Source organism: Argopecten irradians, chromosome 7 (genome assembly GCF_041381155.1).
Source record: "Argopecten irradians isolate NY chromosome 7, Ai_NY, whole genome shotgun sequence".
NCBI lineage: Eukaryota > Metazoa > Mollusca > Bivalvia > Pectinida > Pectinidae > Argopecten > Argopecten irradians.
Window position 1 is genome coordinate 26351657 of NC_091140.1, and position 24062 is coordinate 26375718.

At 33.2% G+C, this 24062-nt stretch overlaps 1 protein-coding gene across 1 annotated transcript in view; it reads right to left on the minus strand.

Annotated features, from left to right (window-relative positions):
* Positions 1-24062, minus strand: part of LOC138327111 (uncharacterized) — a 29658-nt gene that overhangs the window by 2300 nt on the left and 3296 nt on the right. The window contains exons 2-10 of the mRNA XM_069273095.1: positions 23249-23288; positions 22211-22261; positions 20767-20909; positions 17807-17840; positions 13419-13520; positions 11602-11997; positions 11311-11375; positions 3007-3053; positions 399-554 (exon numbers count right to left, since the gene is read on the minus strand). Of these exons, the coding sequence (XP_069129196.1) occupies positions 399-554; positions 3007-3053; positions 11311-11375; positions 11602-11997; positions 13419-13520; positions 17807-17840; positions 20767-20909; positions 22211-22261; positions 23249-23282 (1028 nt within the window). The 5' untranslated portion in view covers positions 23283-23288. The remainder of the gene's footprint in view (positions 1-398; positions 555-3006; positions 3054-11310; positions 11376-11601; positions 11998-13418; positions 13521-17806; positions 17841-20766; positions 20910-22210; positions 22262-23248; positions 23289-24062) is intronic.

Consider the following 24062-nt stretch of genomic DNA (forward strand, 5'->3'; position numbering starts at 1 on the left):
TTTTAGTAGTGTTATCGTATTGAGATATTCGAAGAAAAAGCAAAAAAACACAAAAAAATCACTAAATAACCAACGGCTACAACATGATACAGATGGTGTATTTATGAGAGTACATTTGGTCAAAGCAAAACAGAAGCATTTCTTTTCATAAAATAAGAAATCCAAGCAGGAAATTGATGAACCTTGTTGATAATCTATTCTGTATTTTCGTAGTACATTTGTACAGATATTTTATGTTATATATACGTTTATTTATATAATGTATATTTTTAGGGGGAGAGACGTAATTTGCATTCATAATATTATGAAAATGTAATAAATACCCACCTGCAAAGAAAATAATTCTTTGAGTAAAGACGGAATATTTGCATAGTTGCGTATTTACGTTTAGAACCAACCTGATTTTTGATACTGATGACTCAAGCTTGACTTTGTGACCCTTATTATTCACTAAACAAAGCAGTCTGATGTTTGTGCGCTGGTTTTTCTGTCTTGTACTTGGATGCAGAAGGAAATCAAATATGATGTTCAAATCCCCCTGGGGCGTAAGTTTTCTGCAACATAACATCAGTATTATCTTCGTTATGTATTGATTTACTGAAAGCAATGATAACATATTATGAAATAATAACATTTAACATATGCGTAGTAATAAATGCTGGTAGAATTAGTAGTATACAGCAAAAATCATGTGACCCATATCACACAGCCAGTCGGGAAATGCATATAACGGTTCAAAAAATCGTATCATGATTTTCCGAACTCTTCGTTTCCCGAATAGACGTGTACAGCTCTTTTCACACCGATGGTCAACACATGTCATCTTATTAGGCCAAGACACCAAAGTTGAAAAATGGTTTGCGTTCATTCGCCGATAGATACATCAAAAATGATTACATTGCCAGACTAGAAGTTGTAAATAGCGAAAATTTCAAATTCAGAAAATGTCAACAACGCGATAACAAGCCGTTGGTGCAATACATAACAATTATGAACCTTTGTTGAGGACCATATGGTGTTTATTGCCCGAGTAGAATAAATATTGACCGAGGGCGTAGCCTGAGGTTATTGTTTTGAACTCTACAAGGGTGATACCTATGAACCGACGAAAAAGTCTTTAATTTCTATATTAGAGATGTCATTTCTTTAACAAATATCAAAATTAATCCCTATGTGTATATTGATTACAATTGACAGCATTAGCATTGACCAAAGAACGCCATCCTGAAGAATGCAACGTTTGGACAATGAAGTTTGACTTATTGACTCGGTGTTTCTAAAAATGGAAACATCGAGTCAATATGCTATATATTTAACGTCACTTGACCTTGTATTAGCCAATGAGAATAACGGAAAATCAGAGTATATCTGATATATTTGATTGATGTTTAGCTATGAGACATGGAGTGTCGGTAGGGTTTGAGGGTGGGGGATCGGGGGTTGTTGGTGGAGGGAAGGGGTAAAATGTGAGTCAGTATTACGTCCGTGCCGTCTTGTTGCAATCCGTTTTGATTTCGCATACACTTTGCAGACGTAATAAGATATATCTTATATAATTTCCTAGTGTTATTGAAATATTTAACCAATTAGATTTCAAAGTTGGAGTGTATGATAAACAGGATAAATCATGATAAAAGCATATGACATATGACCAGCTACAGCCCTCGGTAGGGGTGTTAACATCGGATTTTATCAACATTCAATACTCTCTATATATTATATCATATTTTATTATATGGCTGTGTGTTTTGCTCGCTACTGATTGGCTGAAACTACACTTTCCCGCCACGATACAACACGATATCCACAAGAAAATTTCGAACTATGCATTGTGACGTCATCCCAGGTTGATATAAGATTCGAAAACCCCCAGGTCGTATCCAAATATAGAAATCTTGCATTATGACGTTATGTAAAAAGACGTCACAATCACGATTGTATAAGATTCCAATGGGTCCAGGTCGTACCCAAATATAGCGTAAAGGGAATTTCATTGACGTCAAATATCTATTGTGACGGCATCATTCAGCGAGATGTGTCGGGGAGCCGCATGTTAACTGGAATCAATGTAACCCTGCCAATATCTGCGTGTACATTTTTGTCAGATTTTTTAAAATAATAAATAAAATGTATTAGATGGTGTTTTCTCTATTTTATTAACCTTCATTTTTATCTTCAAAATTATTCAACAAAACTATTGAGAATCGGGAAGAGGGGTTGCTCAATATCATGAAGAGGAAATACATGTACATCTACATGTAGTCAAATGGTTTACATTATTAAATGCCATATACTTAAACAGATATTTACCCCTGTTTTCAGGTGGATACGGTGATTTATCAACTCTCGAAAGTGATATAACCCTCGGCCTTCGGCCTCGGGTAATATCACTTCCTCGAGTTGATAAATCACCGTATCCACCTGAAAACAGGTCGATATTTGTATAACATTACATAATATCATATTGTATTACATAATATTATATATGGGATCTTACATGAGTGTTCATTTCATATGTGATTTTATGAAACGAGTCTAAGAAGTTTTTATTTTTGCGAGCCTTTGCGAGCAAAAATTAAAACTTCGAGACGAGTTTCATAAAATCTCATACGATATGAATACTTTAAGATACTTTTTATCACATAACTCCAAATACCTACATAACAAAGAATTTCACGTAAAAATGTATTCCGAAAGTCCAGCAAAGGCCGCCATTTTGTCCCGCCGTCCGCGTAATCCTGACGTCTCGTCATTTTTCCTGACGTCATTTTATTGTTTCTGTCTGACGTCACAATGAATTTCCAGCCAATAAAAATTGCTCCAGGTCATATTACACTAGTGACATACGCAAAAATATCACACGGGCAAAATCACCGAATATCAGGCGGGTTATGTAATAAATTATATTACACTGTATATCATTTATAGATTTTTCGTAATAGGCTTTTAAGTAAATATTATAGGGTCAGTGTAAAATTTATGTAAAAGCGTAGCCAAAATACTCACTTTTCATGTAAACCAGAGGAATTTAAAGTACCCAGATTGTCTTCACCCTGCTGATAAGAAATAACTTAAAGTAGTTAAGAGACCGTGCCAATAAGCATCGAGCATCGTACACTATATTAGTGAAAAGTGTGAAAATCACAGAAGTTGATGATTGTTTGTTTATTTTTTACATATAAAGAACTAATTATAAAAAGTTGGTTGATATGAAAATTTTTTTTGTGTATTCATGGCAACCGGGGGTATATACAATTATATATGTGAAAAAATGCATTAATCTAAAAATAACGAAACTTCTTAAAATTTATGCCATGTTTCATAATGCACAACATTTTAAATTGATTAAATCCTTATAGGAGTATGAAAAAAATAACAAAAAATATGTTTTCATAATTTTCTTTAGATCCAAGAGGCCGGAAACCCCCAAAATATTAGTTAAAATATGTTGAAATGTTGCTAAAAGTAATGAAATATTTCTCAAAATCCATACATTGCTTGATAATGTTATTTATTCTAAAACAATAAGCATTAACTGGTTAAAAATAATCAATAATAAAATTGGGTAGAAAAATGAAATTGAAAGAATAAATTATATACTTTTCCTGTGAATTTCCTGAAATTTGGCATAATTTAGCATTTGGATTATCTCCCTTGCCAGTGATTGAGTATATAATTACCTCCCTTGCCTGGAACTCTCCATTCATGAAACAACAAAAGGCGATCTATTTACAGAACAGCATGTTTTCAAGCCTGCATAAATTTGCTGTTAACTATGTTTTTGGCCTTAATATGTGTGGAGGAATGGAGAAGTGACAAGATTACTTTTGGTAAGTTTTTTTATTATGTAAATGTTGTAATGAGACAGAAATGGAATGAATTCCAACAAAAATCACTTCATATTTTCTATTCTACTGCCGGTGCCATTCTTGTTAGTAGGCCTAACAGTTGTATGTTGTACTTAATTGAAATACTTATTTTCATAACATAACCTTATAGCTATATATAGTTTGATGAGAGTACATTAACCAGTGGCAGAATCAAAGACAAGTCCGGTGGGGATGGGGGTGGGTGGAGGGGGGCGGTCGCATGATTGTCAAAACTTTTTCAACCCTTCTGGATCCATCACTGATCATGACCAAAAGGTAAAGATAAATTGATAAAAATTTTGAAGAAACTGACTATTTTTATACTATCTAGAATAATCTAGGTGTATAAGTTATTATAAATATACATAAAAACAGGCAATATTTAGAAAGTATAAGTAACTTAGAAACTTGGAAACCAACTTCCAGGAAAACCTCTTTGTAGAAATTATGCTGAATAACAGCAGGAAATTACTAATTGGTCTTGTTTATAGATCAGACTCCGGCACAATAGAGAATAACAACAATCTACAATTACTCTTAGATGAAGTTTCAAGTAAAGGATACACGGACATATTGATAATGGGAGACTTTAATTACCCTAATATCAACTGGAACCTGTGGAACACAAGAGGCAATAGCACAGAATCTCAGGAATACAAATTTCTACAAAAACTTCAAGATAACTTCTTCTCACAGCACGTGGATCAGCCAACAAGATGGCGGGGTAATGATAATCCCCATATATTAGATCTTGTATTAACTAAAGAAGATAATAGCATCTCAAGCATCGAATATCTCAGTCCACTAGGGAAAAGTGATCACTGCGTTCTTTCTTTCTTTGTAGAGTGTAAAGTTAACACAGTCACCCAGACAAAAATTAAGAAATGCTACAATAAAGCAAACTACCCGGAAATAAACAGAGAAATAAGAGAGCTACAATGGGAAGATATTTTGAATGAAGGAAACAGTGTTAATGAGAACTGGATAATATTTAAAAACATCTTAAAGGAAATTGAGGACAAATTTGTTCCAACAAAATCCTTCAGGATAGGTTGCAGTAATATCAACAGCTTTCCAGCAGACAAGCATACTTTAGAACTAATCAGGAAAAAAAACTCACTCTCTACGAAGGCTTTCACAAGTAAAGACCCTGAAATAAGGAAGGACTACAACAAGATAAGAAACAAAGTAAGAAATGCCACCCGGAAACTTAGGAAAGAATTTGAGTACAACCTGGCAAATAAAGCAAAATCAAATCCCAAGGCCATATGGAGATACATTAATTCTAAATCAAAAGTGAAAGCTGGTGTGGGAGATTTATATATAGCATACCAGATGACAGGAGCTCTCTTAAGGTTTCACAGGATAAACAAAAGGCGGATGTGCTAGCAACATTTTTCAGTCAAGTATTTGTAACTGAGCAAAGCGAAGATATACCTAGAATTAGAAACATAACAGTAACTGAGGACATGATACCTCTCCAAATCAACAGACAGCAAGTACACAACTATCTTTCAAAACTTAAAACAGAGAAATCACCCGGACTGGATGAACTTCACCCTCACTACTTGAAAAACACAGCAAATTCTATAAGCATACCACTAACAATCCTGTTCAATCAGTCACTGACCACCGGAGATCTACCACTTGATTGGAAAAATGCTAGAGTCTGCGCCATATACAAAAATGTGTGACAGATGTGAAGCTGGAAATTACCGCCCGGTCAGTCTAACCTCAGTTGTATGTAAAATACTGGAAACCATAATAAGGGAGCACATAACGAAACACATGAGGACCAACAAGTATTTTTCTACAAAACAGTACGGCTTCATATCCGGAAGGTCTACTTCTCTACAACTACTTGAAGTTTTAGATAAATGGACACATGCACTGGACAATGGTCATGCTATTGATTGCATATACATGGATTACAAGAAGGCCTTCGACACGGTCCCTCACCAACGTCTCCTCAATAAACTAGGCGCGTATAACTTCTCAAGTCAACTTATCACTTGGATTTCAAACTTTCTTACAGGAAGGCATCAAAAAGTCACAGTTAACGGGGAAGATTCAGAGTGGACAAAAGTCACTTCTGGAATACCACAAGGTTCAGTGCTCGGACCACTTCTCTTTGTCATCTTCATTAATGAGCTCCCTAATCTAGTAGACTCCGAGATATATCTTTTTGCAGACGACACAAAAATTTTCAAAGTAATTTCCAACGAAGAAGATAGGAAAATTCTGCAAAACGATTTGGATACCATGAGCAAATGGAGTGAAGATTGGTTATTAAAAATGCACCCGGACAAATGTAAACATATGCATATTGGAAAGTCTACAAATACAAACCACCATTACAACTTAATGAATAAACAACTGCTGACTACAACAAGTGAGAAAGATATTGGAGTAACTATAGCATCAGATTTAAGCTTTGAAAACCATATCAGCAACAAAGTAAAAAAAGCCAATTCAATGTTTGGTATGTTACGTAGAACATTTTATTTTATGGACACAAAGTTATTTATACCATTATACAAATCACTTGTCAGGTCCCAGCTAGATTACGCAAGTTCAATCTGGTATCCATACAAAAACAAGGAAATCGACCTGATAGAAAGTGTTCAACGACGGGCCACCAGATGCCTGCCCGGACTACAGAAATTGCCATACGAGGAAAGGCTGAAAAAACTGAAATTGCCCAGTCTATCATGCCGGCGTATGCGTGGGGACATGATTGAGGTGTTCAAAATGATTTCTGGATTATATGATAAAGACTGCTGTCACTGTATAAGCTTATGGTCAGATGTGGCCCCCAAACATAGTGCTAGAGGAAACTCAAAAAACTTTACCCCCAACATTCAACATCAACATTGAGGAAAAACTATTTTACTGTGCGAACTGTCAGAATTTGGAACTCTCTTCCAGAATCTGTTATATCATCACCTAATATAAACTGTTTTAAAAATAATTTAGACAAATTCTGGGAAAACCAAGACCTACTCTATAATTATAGAGCAGAGTTGTCATTATGAACTGTGTTAACAATATAAACATGAACACCTTGAAATTATCAACATGGAAATCGAACATTTCTTAAAAACTTAACTAACGAAACTTTATAGATTATTACCTGCAATGCTACATGTACATTATATACTGTATCATGTATGTATTTATTGTATGATTATGAGTCCAGTGTAGAGGACCTCAATCCTGTACTGGAAAATAAACTTAACTTAACTTAAAAAACTTAACTTAACTTATTAAATCTTGAATGAATGAATGTTGGATGTTCCTTTTCTGTTTCTCAGTTTCTGTACGTCCTTTTAGTGCTGTACAGCTATTTTTTACTGTAATTCTTTAGTGGTACAGGAATTATTTCTTATGTAGACTCTATATAAATGCACTATATCATGTATTGTGTAGAAACATTTACATACCGGTATATAAAATTATTTTTTTATATAGTCAGACAAAACAGAAATGATTTCATGTACTCTAATACTAGCAATATAGGTTACTGATTGTTCTTTAAACAAGAATATTTCATATTATGACATTTTGAATATTTAAGATAACGATACATGTACAAAAGACTGACACCTCAGTGCTTAAACCAATATGTGTGTAAAACACCAACCTGGAAACAGTCGGTACATTCTGTATAACTTAAGTGTCAATTTTTCTTGAACAGTAAAACACGGATGAATTGAATCATCGGGTGTTTTACTGCAATTCATATCATTTAATGTGTACATAGTGTGTGTGTTTTTAATGTAGTGTCCCTCTGACCATCCGTACAAACTTTTCTGTCTCTAATTCTGATTCTATGAAGCTTAATTTGTTAAAATATGGACTCTGAAACTTGTGCTGCCTATGACAATATTATCTGTATCACTTAATTTTGCAAACGTACATTATGTTTTAGAGATCAATTAGTAGTAAATTTTAAATATTTTTTTTTCCATTTTAACTTCTAGAATGACATATGCATTAAAAGACTCAGTGGATCAGGTATTCTGGACCAATTGTCAAGGTGTACCAAGTTAAGATAGTTCCACAAAATACCAGTGCGAAACTGCGAGACCCATAGTAATTGTACATACCATCGAAGGCGCTTGTTCTATACTTAAAATACATGGAGTTCTGTCTAGCAGACATTTTATCACTCGTACTTTCACCAAACAATTGACATGAAGCTGGATACTCTTAATATTAGTTTAACGTCCTTTTGATAGCCAGAGTCGTGTAAGGACGTGCAAGGTTTGTTGGTGGAGGAAAGCCGCCTACCTGGAGAAAAAAACACCAACCAGCAGTCAGTACCTGGCAAGTTGGCAACTGCCCCACATGGGATTCGAACCCGCATCCAAGAGGTGGAGGGCTTGTGGTAAGATGTCGGGACATCTTAACCACTATGCAGACTCTTAGTTGTGAACTGACCATCACAGTTTGGTGAAGTGTATGATATCAAAAGATCAAAGTGAAGCTTATTAATTCAGAGAAATTAATTAAGTGTGTTGGTTGTAATTTCAGTTTGGAACAGATACATTCACAAAATGAGTCTACAGAGATCTGTTATCAAGCCATATGGACATAACATTTTAGTTTATTTTTTAGTGAGGACATCAAATGTTGTGAAAGCATGTTTAATAAAGATATTTCAGTCTGGTGAGGGTATGTTGAATGATGACATTCAAGTTTATAGTGTGGTGACTGATGTAATAAGTGTATGTTTACAGTCAAGTAATTATGACGGATGAAAAGCAAAAGTGATGAGGGCATACATTTACACTCTGATGACTGATGTCTCAGTAATGATGAGGGCATAAGATTATAGTGTGATGACTGCTTAGGGCATATGTTTACAGGGTGATGATTGATGAGGGCATAAGTTTACAGTTTGATGACTGATGAGGGCATAAGTTTACAGTGTGATGATTGATGAGGGCATAAGTTTACAGTTTGATGACTGATGAGGGCATAAATTTATAGTGTGATGACTGATGAGGGCATAAGTTTACAGTTTGATGACTGATAAGGGCATAAGTTTATATTGAGACGACTGATGAGGGCATATGTTTATAGTTTGATGACTGATGAGGGCACAAGTTTATAGTGTGATGATTGATGAGGGCATATGTTTATAGTGTGATGATTTTTTTTTATTTATATAAGCTGAATAAAAGTTGACAAAAGAATTTCTATTGATGCAGTTTTGTCTCTATATCTGCCCTTTCCCTCAAATCCATTTACATATAGGAATTAACTGTAATTTTGGTGTCAAGTAATGTCACAGTTCAGATATTATAGTGACAATATAATTATTTCTATTTGAAAGAGGAGGCAGTAGAAATATAAGAAATGATAAGCTGTTGCTAAGGGAAAAATAATGTTGCTAGGGACATTTTCAATGACAAATGGTCCTAAAATTTCACTTTATATATAATTAATTAATTTTAAGCATACTCAATAAGCTTCAAGCAGTGATATTTATTTTTTGAATGAAACAAATACAATATTGAAAGAATAACAAACAGAAATGACCCTATTTTTCTAGTAAAAAAGTGTAAAAATGACCTAATTTCAGTCATCCAATAAGAAAACAAATTAATTTTTCTACCCAATTTTTTTTTTCTTTCATTACTTAAACATCCATTAATGATCCTCAGTAATATAAATTGCATGGCAGATGTACGGATTTTCCATAATTTTTCAACAAAAAGTACACATTTTTCGTCAATTTTGGGAAGTCAGGGATGTGGCTATTTACCGTTACCATAGCAACCATCCTATAATTTTGGATTGTTTTTTGATATTTTTTTTAAATCAAATATACTTCATATTATGAAAATATATTGTTTTCATACAAATGTCATTTTTATAAATGCTTGAATTTTCCATACAAATATCCTTCTTTTTCAATATTTTTCCAATTATGAGACCTTGTTGCCATGGCAACCACATTTCCATGCCAATCAGTAAAAATGGCCTTCCAAACAACTTATTTCTTTTTGGAATTTGTTTCTTAGCCAAAGGGGGTTACTTTAAAGTATATATTTTGAATTTCTATTTTTTTTCACTTTCCACCTAAAGCTTGATGCTTATTGGCACGGCCTTAAAGTAGTTAAATAGCAGTCTTCATTTATATTATTCACAAAATGTTAATGATTATCTAACTGGTTTAAGAATATGTAAGATTTCGTAACAATATAAAATACATCTAGTCTAAATAAAAAAACCCGGACTGATAATATCATCAAGCGATATTAAACAGGTACATTTTACATTAAAAAAGTTACAATGCGAACAAATGGTCTACTTAAAGCTGACAATACAAGTTAAAAAGTATACATCTGAGAATTAATTTTTTTTTCAAAATTCGTTTCTGAGACAACCCCTTGCGTTTCTAAGGACGGGCAGTCGCCATTTCGTTTTAACTCTGCTTGGATACAACACCGGGTACCGACCCCTATATAAAGCGTGAACCTCACACACGTGCAATCAGTCGAACGCTTGCTGTTCAAGGTGTAACAACTAACACCTGACCGGCTCTAGATCTACTGCACTGTATACCTAAGACGTAATTATAAAACAATGGTTATTACTTTCAATGTTTTCTCAAATAAAGTTTTTAAGAACCATGTAAAGTTCTATACAGTTAAATTAAAAGTAATGAATGAATTCATACCTTCTTTCCACGTGCGAGATCCATTTTGATTATAACGTAAACAAACACGGAAATTCTAATAGGAGATATACACTGTCAAACTAAAAATAAATACTGCACTCACCTGACAAGGTTTCATTGAAGTAATATTGTCAGCTAGATCCCAAAATATGTCAAATACGAGCTAATAAAACACTTCAATAGACATTAGATATTACACGCACATGTACACGTGTGTGCCTTTGGTAGTTTATATATGGAAGCGTCCCTTGTTCGGGACAGGTGGTCACGTGCAAGTGGCCAGTCGAGTACATCGGGTACGATAGTATGCGTGAAGATATGTGGACGGATTATTATCAGGATTTTTATTCATTTGTGTGGAAAGTTAAATTTGTGAAACATCTAAATGACAGCTTAGAAGAGTTGACATGTTTACTTGCTAAAACAAGCCCTGCACATATTTACAGGTAAGGGGTTTTGTTTATGTATTAGTAGGCGATAAACAGTGGATAGCTGCTAGGTGTATATGTACATGACTGAGCGCACGTATGTCGATTCACACGCTTTATATAGGGGTCGGCAGGCGTCTCGTATCCAAGCAGAGTTAAAACAAAATGGCGTCTGCCCGTCCTTAGAAACGCAATGGGCTGTCTCAGAAACAAATTTTGAAGAAAAAAACTTCATTATTTTTTTTAATCTCAAATGTACATTTTTTAACTTGCATTGTCAGCTTTACGTTGTGGTCACATGGACTAAATACAGGCTACATACAGGTAACGTTGGATAGAGACGCTCTCCCTTTTGTTTTCTCTTCCATCGTCCGTTTGGGTTTGGTTCTGTAAAAGCCAAATAGTTTATAAATAATGTATTTACCATATATACAATATTCATCGTTAAAACATCATCATTCACCCACCCCCTTAAACTTTTGCGTGATCATTCATGCGTGCTATAAAGAATAAGTTACGTATAGAAAACATTTGACAGGGTAGATTTCGATAGCACCAGATCATTCAAAGTGGAGATATTAGACCTTCCGCAAAGGTTGATCAATCATAATACCTTCTTCGTCATCAGAGCTTGGTGAAGATTCTGTCAAAGGCGTCGGTTGTTCTGAGGTTCCCTTATCTAGCAAAGGCGTCGCTGGCTGAGAAGTTCCCTCATCTGTCAACGGCTTAGCTGGCTGACAGGTTCCCTCATCAGTCAACGGCTTAGCTGGCTGACAGGTTCCCTTATCTGGCAACGGCTTAGCTGGTTGTGAGGTTCCCTCATCTGTCAACGGCGTCGCTGGTTGTGAGATTCCCTCATTTGACTTAGACTGTTCCCAGGGGAGAGGAAGTGCTTCCTTAACCTCATCCTGTTGAAATGGTCCCGGAAGCGGCCGCGGTTGTAGATTATGTTCATTTTGAAGCGGATTCTTGTAGTCAAATTCTCTAGAGTGTATCTGTTGGTAACCGTCTGAAATAATTTGTGTTTCATTTTATTTCGCAACCTTAGTCAAAGAAGTTTATTCAAGTATATGAAAAACAAAGCCAATTTATGAATCAGTTTAAGTATTGACATTATAATTGACAAATAATGACAAAATGGGAGAATTTCAATTAGGAAGTATGCGTAAAGCTTTACTGATAACAAATTATGGGAATCTCAAAGCCAGCCATGTTTTTAACTGTTTATTGCCAAAGCAATATTGTTAAACATAATTCATCATAATCTTTATAACAATAAATGTTTTGACGTCGAAACACTTGATATATTGATGCAGAGAAAAGCATGCTAAGTAACTCCACTGATAATTATTGAAAAATGCAATTTCCAACATGGTCACAATCACATTTAAATGGACATAAAAATAGGACAAAGTAGGTAGGGAAAAGTAAATAATAATTTCAAGATACCGAAAACTACAACAAGAAACTGTGATTTATAATCTGTTTCAATATTTTTCACTCATTTAGCAACAGTGTACGAGAGTACGCTCCCATTGGTGTCAATGTAATTTTTGAAATGCTTTTGAGTTATACTAGATAATCAACGTATCCTTACAACTTCTTATTTGATTGTGTAAAAAATAATTTCCATACTCATGAATCAAGTTGTGCTTTTAATATTTTATTCACCATGAGAATGAGAATTTGGCAGTACTGCCAAAATTAATTAGATTTACACCTACAGTGCAGTGAAATGAGAATATATGGCCAGACTTTGAATCAAAGTTGTGGTCTATAATTCCTAGTCACATTTATACATGCTGCATCGCAACTTATATTTATAAGGCATTATACATATTGTCTATCCATTTGAATGATTTTCACAGTTTATTTGAAGTTGCCTCCCCTTTGCTTATTTGTATATATTACTGAAGAAGAGATAACAAGTCAAATTTTTTGCCCATTTATGGCACATATAATTTAAAGGTATAAAGTTTATGTATATACTTTGTTATTTAATATTAGAGTGTGTGAAACGAAGTCGCCTCCCCTTTGCTTATTTGTATATAAGTTCTGTATCATCTGAGATATACATTATAATGAAAATTCTTTTGCTGAAAATAAGTATATAATTAATCATTTCATATGAGAATGATTGAGATGTATAAAAGTGTAAATGCTGAACATAACTGTAATAAAATGACAGTGGTGTTTGTGTTTAAAATCAAAATAATCATAAAGGGAAAATTGTGTTAAATCCCTCCTGTGAAAGGAAAATATATTGTTATTAACATGATTTATTGAATTTTTGAAAGTATTGAATTAAAAGAAAAACTTGATCGGAGGCGGCCTCACAACGAGAGCTAAACACTATTTATGTATTGAGGATGTCGTCTTGTCATATTCACTCCAGAAATGACATGCGGTACTATGTTATATGTTGTTTACCTTGTTCACGAAGATACGGATGCACCTTCTCCAGTTCAGACTGTAAATCTGAACGAAGAAGTGTCGGATCCCCTGGAGGTGGGTGATATGTTGGACCATCATCTGATTGAAATAAAATAAAAAATGCATATATACTATATGTATCTGGAATGACCTATTAATTATCGCCAAAACCAATATTATTCATTATAATAAATACTAGTATTTAGACCAAAATTTTTTTTTCGATAAATCCGAGAGTGAATTCTTATTACGAACCATGATCTTTGCAAGATCCCTTTTACTGAATAACTTTGAATTTACATTTACTTAATGATCATAGGCACATACTTCACAAAGACCAATATATAATCATACACTGAAGAACAATATACGCACAGCATTTATTATAAAATAGAATAATCCCACTTTCTTAGGGCGTCCATCAAAAGATTTATTCACAATTGTACGACCAATACGTTCGGTGAGAGTGACGTCGAAAAAACTACATTAAAATATGTGGAATGTGGGACTAACCAACGATAACCTGTACGTCACCCACATTGATTTGGTATCTTGAAATCGACCTATAGCAATTTCATGTACATGTAGATAGGGAGAATGCAAGCGTTGTACAGTCGGCAAGCCTAGTGCTGTTAAGTACAATATTTTTTATAGTGGATTGCAATATACATAATCCGTCTATCAACGTCACAATTCCATGTTAATTATATTATTCAGAATTCAGACTTGTACTTTGACTATTCGCTAATAAACACTAAATTAGTTTTTAAACCGTAATATCTCATTTCATTTATAATAATAAGTTGTATTTTAAACATGTTTCTTCAAAATAATTTTAAAATAAACATTGTTCATATGTGAAGCTAAAAAAACTGCATTATTGAAATTTTCTGTGACCGCTGATCATGTGTTGACTATTGTAAGCACTTCTTCAATTTTGAAGCATTTTATTTTATAATTTCAAAATAAATGTCTGACAAGGTGAAAAATATTTATGCCTTCATAAATCAAACTACTGTTTATATTCTCTTAAATATTGATTTTCAAATACTCGGTACCTACCAGGTTACATAGAAATTAATCTTAAATCGGCTGATTATATTAATCCAGTTCTGCGGAACAACGAAAAACGACTATTACCCTTAAAGATCTTGTTAAAATGAACTTTCTGTATGTAAACTATGATAAAACATTTTTTTTATAATTAATGGCATATAATATAAAAGACACATACATGTATCAATTTTCGAAGTTTTTAAAATTATTTTGTATTACATGTAATTTCATTGTATATTAACAGACATAAAAACACACAATTAGAGAACAATATTACAACAACAAAAAAATGCAAAAACAACAGAAAAGCATAAAATACGAACACGCTTACATCAAATTCATGGTTATAATGTAGTAAATATCATTCCCCGTCAAGGTTCCAATAAGATGTATGTAATGCGGGTATCACGAAATATGCTTATTGCGAAATGAATTCGTTGGTTCCATCGCTTCACTGTTATCATATAATTTGAATTTGAATGATGGATTGGTATAATTCTTCTGATTCTAGTCGGTCTAGCAAGAATATTAGAAAACTTGACGGGGAACATTTTTTAAAGGATGAATAAAATGATATGGATTGCAATTTGTTAGACGTGTATATTGTGGGTAGAGTAAAACAATGACAATCTATTAAAAACATGTCCCTATGACCAACATACAACAGGGTAAACAGCAAAAATACACACAATACACAATTAGGACAAAAACAGAATCACATGCACTGCACATGTACATGTAGAATGGACAGGTAGCTATACAAAAATATCAATTGAAATGAAACTTTTTTTTCCATCTCTTCCTTTAATTTTTCAACCACCTTTAAATTGCTTGCTCTCAATATATCGATATTTAAGAGAAGGAGATAAAAGAGAAAATAGAGGTGGTTGAAAAAAAGTTTTATTTCAATTGCTATTTTTATGACTGTACATGTAACTATTCGTTTGTTTGAGTAATGAAATGAAATTGATATCTGCTGTCGGTGGTCGAATAAGACGTTTAAGTACTCCTCAATCAAATTCAATATGATTCAACTGCCGAGGTTAAGATCAATTTTGATGTTATGGAGATATAGTACAAAAATGTGATTGTACACTATATAAACTAAAAAAAAGAAGCGAAGTCGATTAGTATTAGAACTGAATTGAAAAATGTTTACTTTTTTCTCCATCAAAGGACCTGTTACAGCTACCATTGAATTTTGCCCACGAACTAATTTAACAAAAAGTCCATTTTGTAGTACTATGGCTTTGTGTAGTTTAATACTTATTAGACATTATGACAATTTTAAGCTGCCTTCAGTAACAAAACACAAAAAATCATTGTACTAAGAATTTATTTGACATTGTCCTTTTAATGGGATGTTATTAGCAGCTAAATGGTGGTTTATAAATGGAAATATGTCTGCCTATAACATGTTTTGTTGAATGATTTATTTCAAACTAGAATTATGTGTTTTCAATTATGCCTGATTACATTTTTACTTCATTAATTGGTTTTGTTTTATTAATCTTACGTCCTGTAAGGACGTGCCAAGGATTTGTTGGTGGAGAAAAACCACCGACCAGTGGTCAGTACCTGCCCCAAATGGGATTCGAACTCGCATCTTAAAGATGGAGGGCTTGTGTGGTAATATGTCGGGACATCTTTTTTTTCCAAAAATAATTTTATTCAAGAACTAATTTATACATACAAATATGTACAAATATGTAACATAATTATATTTAAAACATTTAAGACGAAATACATAGGGATTGGATTTCGCTTGTATGTTAATCAGGCTTGTATATTTACTTTACCACTGCACAGTGCCTATATGTTACTACTAAGCCCAATGTATATTATTTTCCAATATTAACATTGGCAGTAAGGTGTTAAAATTCACTGCAAAAACTGTTAAAATATTCTTTAAATTGACCAATATGACAATTAATATATTCTAATTAAAATATTAAAGTGTTGTGTTTATTTTTGTATATCTGGTTCATCGATAGGACTAGTTCATCTACCTCTATTGTTAGGCGGCTGCCCATGACAACATACCGCAAGTCAGTGGCACACAGTGTTTCCCGCCAAATCAAAGGCTAATTTGGATAAAAAAAAGGTACACTGGTGTACACCTTGGAGGGGGAAGGGCAACATTAAATCATGCCTAGTACAGGCTCCGGAGACCTTTTGATTTTTTTAAAGATATCTTACAGGCTCTCTGCCATAGAAATATGAAATGCACATTGGTTTTGTTAAACAAACAATTAATCGTTAAATAAAGTCTATCGTTGAATTCTGGTTGGTCAGTATTCGGTTCATATACATTAATCAAAGCTTCAATTTTTAGATATTTAAAGCCAGACAGTTACCATGACAATATGCTTTTGTTTGAATTATTTTGTATTCAAAGTTGTCATTAAATAGAATAGCAATACCAGTTATAAGATAAAAACCCAGGCAAGTTAGTACATATTGTTAACAGTTTGTTAGTGACCTTATACGGAAGAATATTGGGTCTAATTTATTCCGTCTAAGGTACTTTCAAGTATATAACTGCAAAATACATAATGTATGGGAACCAAAATGACTTCAAGCATTTTTTTTTATCTCATGAAATATTTCTTGTAGATTTCGTTTCGATTTTAAAAGATCATCTGCATTATTATTCACACGTTTTGCTTCCATCTCTAAGTGTCTTCGTCAATAGGAAAGCGTTAAATGACCGTTATCTATTTCCTATTGACGTTATGGGCAAAGAATGATAGCTCCATCATCCAATGTCTGCTTACTTAATACGATTATATATATCACGTAATTTATTTATGCAAGATTTGTGTCTGAGGCTGGACATTCTTCATTGACGCTTCGCGTATAAGAAAAAATGTCCGTCCGTTTTTTTGTCTATGACTTCATAACCCAAAACGATATTGTGAATAATGCTTTTAATTTAATTCAGATAATTCACTCAGGTACCAATAGGCATACATTTCTATGATTTTACTTATTTTACAATAAAACAAATAGAGTTGTGGCGCAGTGATATCTTATTCAATAATACAGCTTGGCCAATGACTGTGCCGCTTTTAAAATTCCCCGCGAAACAGTTTTGTATATATGACGTCATAATACTTGAAGTACAATTCTTTCGGTCTATAGAAAAAACCCTCAAAGATCTAACCAATAGAAATGAGTGTTAGATATGAAATCTAATTATCTAAAATATTCGTACATGATTGTGTTTTCCTTTTTCATTTATTTATGTACTTATTTATTTAGCAGTAGTACAACAAACACATCTGATTTACACTACGCTTAAATTAAAACGTTTCATGTTTCCATACCTGTATCCGTGCTCTTTGTTGGTGATGGCATAATCTAATACGAAAATAGAGAACAATCTTAAACTTCAAATACTGCACAGAAATATTAACAAATTGAATATAGTACACTTTACATCTGAAATATCAATAATATTATTATACCTCATGTTTATAACAGTGTCTGTGATTAGTTGAAACACGTCACATGACAGGGAATTTCACTCGGGGGAAATAAAACAGTGTTTCCCTTTGGCGCGCGACCGCCCGTCTTTCACACGGAATTATCTCCCCTTCCGATTGTACAACAATGCCGAACGAAGAGTAAAACGTCATGTTTTATTCATCGCAAGTTTAAGGAACCAAGAATAGCGAATCACAAACTTGCGGTATAACAAACAATTTTTATGTCCCAGTTGCAGTGTGATATGAAGGTTTATTTACCCTCAGATGTAATATTTCACTCAGGCAAGCCCTCGGGAAATACTATAAGACTCTTTCATACGTGGATATGAAGGATAGGGATATTCTACCCGAGGGTCACAAAATGTAGTAAATCCCGAGGCTCTCCGTTTGCAACATTTTGTGATCACATTTTTGTGAAAAAAGTTGAAATATTACCAAGGAAATTGAAATTTTGTTACAATACATTGAAATTTTGTTACAATACATGTACAGCCTCAGGCGGCATGGGTGTATAGCCCTAGACAGCCAGTATTACACCCGAAGGTATGAAAGAAACCTCCATATCATGCTGCAATCAGGGCCATAAATGCGTAAAGTAATCTTGTTGTTTGTCAATTTTAGATACTTCACAGAAATATTAACTATATCAATATACACTTTATATTTTAAATCTACACAAATGAATGTGTATCTTACTTTCTGTCAATATTGTTATTTCTTGTAGTACATTGTCTACGTCATCTTTGTTTTATCATCTTAAAAGCTTTAAAAGTTGAAAAATCTGGAACTACTTTTAAACAACTTAACATTAGGTCGACTGAATTACCATATGTGGAACAGACAAAATTCCTGTGAGAGTTATTCCCCTTGTAGTCATGCACGTGATTTGTACGGATATTGATCAATAGAAAGTGTGATTTATGAATGGGATTCGTTTGCTACGTAACTCCATAAACAAATGTTGAAGTAATATACAAAATAGGCTACATTACAAAATTTATTTGTCACAAATTATTTTGGATTTGCTGTTAGTTTACTTTTATGGTATTTTGTTTCATTTTTACGATACATTCACCGCATATCGTTTTCAAGAAATATGACGATTTGAAAAAGGTATTTGAATTAAGAGTTTGTGATAATCAGAAACATATATTAGAGAGGCAGATGTACCTTTGTATGTGCTTAAGGGTTTTTAGATTCACTAATAAATAATACAAGAGAAAAACTTTGATCATACGTTACAAAAGTTACACTAATTTTCAGGTGGTTTCAGTACGATTTCGGTAAAAAAAATTTTAACAATATTACTAATAAAACCAAATACACTTCTGGTTATCATTATGTACATAACCTATATACTTACAAGATATTGAATTGTAAAAAAAAAATGTTCATTAAATATACATTAAAATTTATCTACGACACTTTACGGATCCGGTCGACTGTTACATGTAGTTGTAGTAGGGTCTATATTTATATTTATATATTTACCTTTTGACGACAAATTTTGATGTTATACATAAGCATATAATTTACTGTAATTCTTCGTGTATTCAGAACGTCGCATGGTAGAATGTGGTTTTATAGAAACATATTGAATAACTTTCTCGTGCGATATAAAATATGTGATGCGAAACTTAAAAATGCAAGAAAAGAAAACTTAGAGAGAAATTTTAAATGATTTGAGAGATTTTGTTATGTATTATATATATTACAAAATATTTGGTCATTTCGATATAATCCATATTAAGTACATATGTAGTAGTCGAACAGATACGTGAAGTATAATAGATTAATGATCTTTATCCACAGTTAAAATTGAATAATTAAACACGTATCGATTGTTTTGTTAGCTGTATTATATATATATGTTGATTTAAAATCAATATTGCATTTCCCGAAATCGGCGTGCGGTGAAAATGTTTATAATTTATTAATACACACGATGAATTTCATTTACAAATTATATATTCAAAATTATGGTTCGCAGGGGAAATTAAAGACAGTGCCTCTTGAAAATACTACGCGTTGCTATGCTTCGTAAACGAATTTCATTCATAAATCACATTTTCCATTGACCGATTTGCGTACAAACCACGTGCATAACTACAAGGGGAATAACTCGCACAGAAATTTTGTCTCTTCCATATATGGTAATTCAGTCGACCTGAACATGGTATGAATCAAATGCGATTCTGACTATGACATTTATCGCGCATTACCCGATCGCTAGGCGGTATGTAGGCTCACCTAGTACCCGTAAACGCACGTGTACATGTGCAGTGTCGGAACAAACCTCGTAGCATACACAATACAAAATGCAATTTCACGTGCAGTTTGATTGCCAACTGGCGATTTACATTTTCAACTTGAATTCAGGTATCTTCCATTTGAGGAAAATTCTTTTACATTCCTCATTGTATGAACCAACAATTCTTTAACGTGAATCGCGACAATTCTCTTTGCTTTAGAATTTGGAAATCATATATATTTTGCAATGTCGTTTGGCATAAGACAATATATTAATGGTAATTTTACTAGGGACAAGTTTCATGAACAATCTTTAAGATCTGGTGAGGTTTCAGTCTCATTGACGTCTCGTTTCAATATCAATTAAATCATATTGGTCATGAAACTGGGCCCATAAAACCATAAACATGTATTCCTTATTCGATGTATTATGTATAATCTTGGTTAAAAAGAGACTTGACAATTTGCTAACAGCGTTTGTTGTAATTACTCAGATATTATACTATTAGCTACGTACAATGACTTTTGGAATAAAAGAAATAACATACTGGATTAGTTTGGCCATTTACAGTTGCATTGTCCTTTGGAATGTCCTGACCAGGAAATAGAGGACCAGCGGTATGGTTATCTTCAGGGCTATCCCAAAAATCGACCTCTTCCGATTTGATGGGCTGTACACTCGTCCCTCGACCTTTGAAAATAAACAAGACAAATTGAAAATGCTTAAGAATTCACCAATCAAACAGGCTTTTGGAAATAAAACAAATAATTTACCAACACGATGGTTATCTTTACAAAAGGTGAAATAAAAGATCCAGATTTATTGTTACCGACAAGGTATATGTACAGCATAAATTTTGCTTTTGATATAACATTTATAGGTATAAATGTATTACACGTGTATATTAATACCGGTGTATTTGTGTGTATTCTTATCATTGGTCATACTTAACTGTCTATAGAATTAGGGACCTGTCGCGTGTTACGGGTCATATTGACCAGACATCAATGAAAAATATTTAGTCGAACAGATACACATAACTGTGATGTATCAGATGTTCTAGTGGTCAGATTTTGTAGGCCGGCCTATTGGTGTAACTTCGAATAACACTGTGAATAACATTGTTGTATATGTATTATTCAACATGAACATTTAGGCATATGTAAACCCCATCGAAATCATATATAGTTGTCACTCTTTCTATACTGGGTGCTAGGTCACTCTTAGTGATTCGTAACAAAGTACTGAACCTACAATTCTGCGTTTGACTTCTACAACACACCACATATACTCAATACGACACAGAATTTAAAAGAAGCAGATAAATAATATTACACACCAAAACAAATCAAGAGCTAAAATTGAGATGAAATTGATATTTATACTTTGAATAAGCACTGAATTAATTCATTGAAATTAGCGATTGAATATAATGTGCGGGATAATAGGGCTATCAAGCTTCATTTAAGCACTAGTGTCACTCTTTTTTAATTTCATCGAGGTATTAAAGAATTTTCATTAATTCATTAATTTTATTGTTTCAAATGAATACGCAACGTCGATATTTCTATTGTGACGTCACGATAACGTCGGGTTTCCGCACCATTCTCGCATATTTTTTTCATAGTTGTATGGAAAAAGAAATCGGCCAATTAGAAAGTCAGATTTAGTATCAAACAAAGAAAAATAATTATTATGCGGTCACTTGATATGATACATGATCTTTAACATAACACTTTAGCAATATATCAGTATAATTTACAAGCTATGATCCATTAGGCAGGACTGTAGTTTATTGAGATGTAGGGACAATCTTAATACTATTTATCGATTGACAAACATCAGACATGAAAGTAATTATCTACAAAAGTATAAAATATGGAATTATTTGATTCATCAAATAGGTGCAATGTGTATTCATAAACAATAAAACTAATTATTATATTTTAAGGTAAAACTAAACGATTATTGGATTGTGTTTAATACTTTACCTGTATCTGGGCCAGCAAAATCATTTTCTGATGTATTGTCGGAAGACACATCTAAATAAAAAAGGACATAGTTCAATTAAACCAAGTCAGCATACGTATCCTGATGACGTTCTATTGTACAAAAAGCCTCTGAATTTGAAAGTATATCATATTGCACTTATTGCAACGCCAAAGAGATTCTTACATGGGTCTGACAAGTGGACACATATCTCAACCCGAGTGAAATATTGTTTGACGGTCAAAATCGTTCACGATGGTTGAGATATCCCTGTCCATCTGTCATCCCTGTTTTTTCTATCGTACTTAGTAAGAGAAAATATGAAGATTTTATAACCTCCCAGCTTTTTGCCACAGGAACGTCATTATGCGTCAAAATTGATGACGTCATCGACAATGCACACCGCGGTTACCCCAATGTATTGAACTTGTGAACATCGGCTATGTACGATAAAAAGAATTATTCATCATCTTTGGGGTGAAACAGGAGAATGTCATCTCTAGAGGTAGAATTTTTAAGCTGTTAAACACTCGGCACAGCCTCGTAGCCTCGTGTTTGTCAACTTGAAAATCTTACCCCTCGAATTGAGATTCTCACCCCAAATGGGTGACCGATTCTTTACATCTTTTAAATAGTAACCACAGTATATTCATATGGAATATTGGAGAAAATCTAGTCTCTTCGTTGTCCATTCTTCACATTAATGAAATCTTTTTTGCATTTCTACCTTGTTTCTTTTGTAAATATATCACGATAAAAACACCAGGTTAATAAAGAATTGTTGTCAGAGTTCTGTCATGCATTGGTACACACAACAGTGTATGGTACACACACATCGGTATTTAACATACGTAGGTGTATAACATATGTATTTAAACGCAAATAAAATTTATTTGTTTTCCATCAATTTAAAAATAGTGAATATCCACCAGCTGACAATTGAGAACTTGCCAAATGAAACACGAGTTATATACATGTAATATAAAATTCTGAATTTATCCTATACATGAATTGGTAGTAATTCGTTTGTTTTGACTTACCTTCGACTTCAATGCTTATCTCATTGTCACTCATGACTGCCTGTTAATGACATAAAAACTACAAAAATCACCCTCAATAAATGGAGAAAAAACATCATTGTGAAATTTCATATTATAATGTTAGTATTTTCTTCAGTTACAAAAGTTACTTACTTTAAACAATTATCATTATTAAAAAGTTTGAGCTTCCAATTTTACATCAATATAAAAATATTTAAAAAAAATAATTGCATCCCGAAAAAATTCTGTGGCACTATGTCCTATATAGAATACAGTACTGATTGCGTATGCACCGAAAGCAAAATAAACTATTTTAAATTATAGTTTTATGTTAATTAGTCAGATATCTATATATACGATTAAACATCAATTATTGTTAAAATGATGGGTATCATTTATGCCCTGTCGGCGGTAAAGCAACTTTAAGGAATATTTGTGAACTCTTCACTTTCGTTTGTAGTGTTATTAAATAATGTGTTCGCATACTGGTAAACACACGATTATTTATGACGATTCGAAATTCTAAAGATCTTAAAACTTTATACATGTACATAATTAACGAACGATTGAAGGGGAGTAACTCGGGTAGTATTATAACCGATATATTATAGGTCTAAACCTATATGTTGTATGGCATTTGGTAAATACAAAAATTGATTGTATGTGAAAGCAACACTCTACCTTTAAGGCACGAGGTACGACTTGCCTAAATATAGACTCTCAAAATAATCAGAAAGAGTTTGCGAAAAAAAAATGTTATAACCACTCTGATGAAGTTGCGAGTGATATAATCGGTCTTCTCTAAGCATGCAAA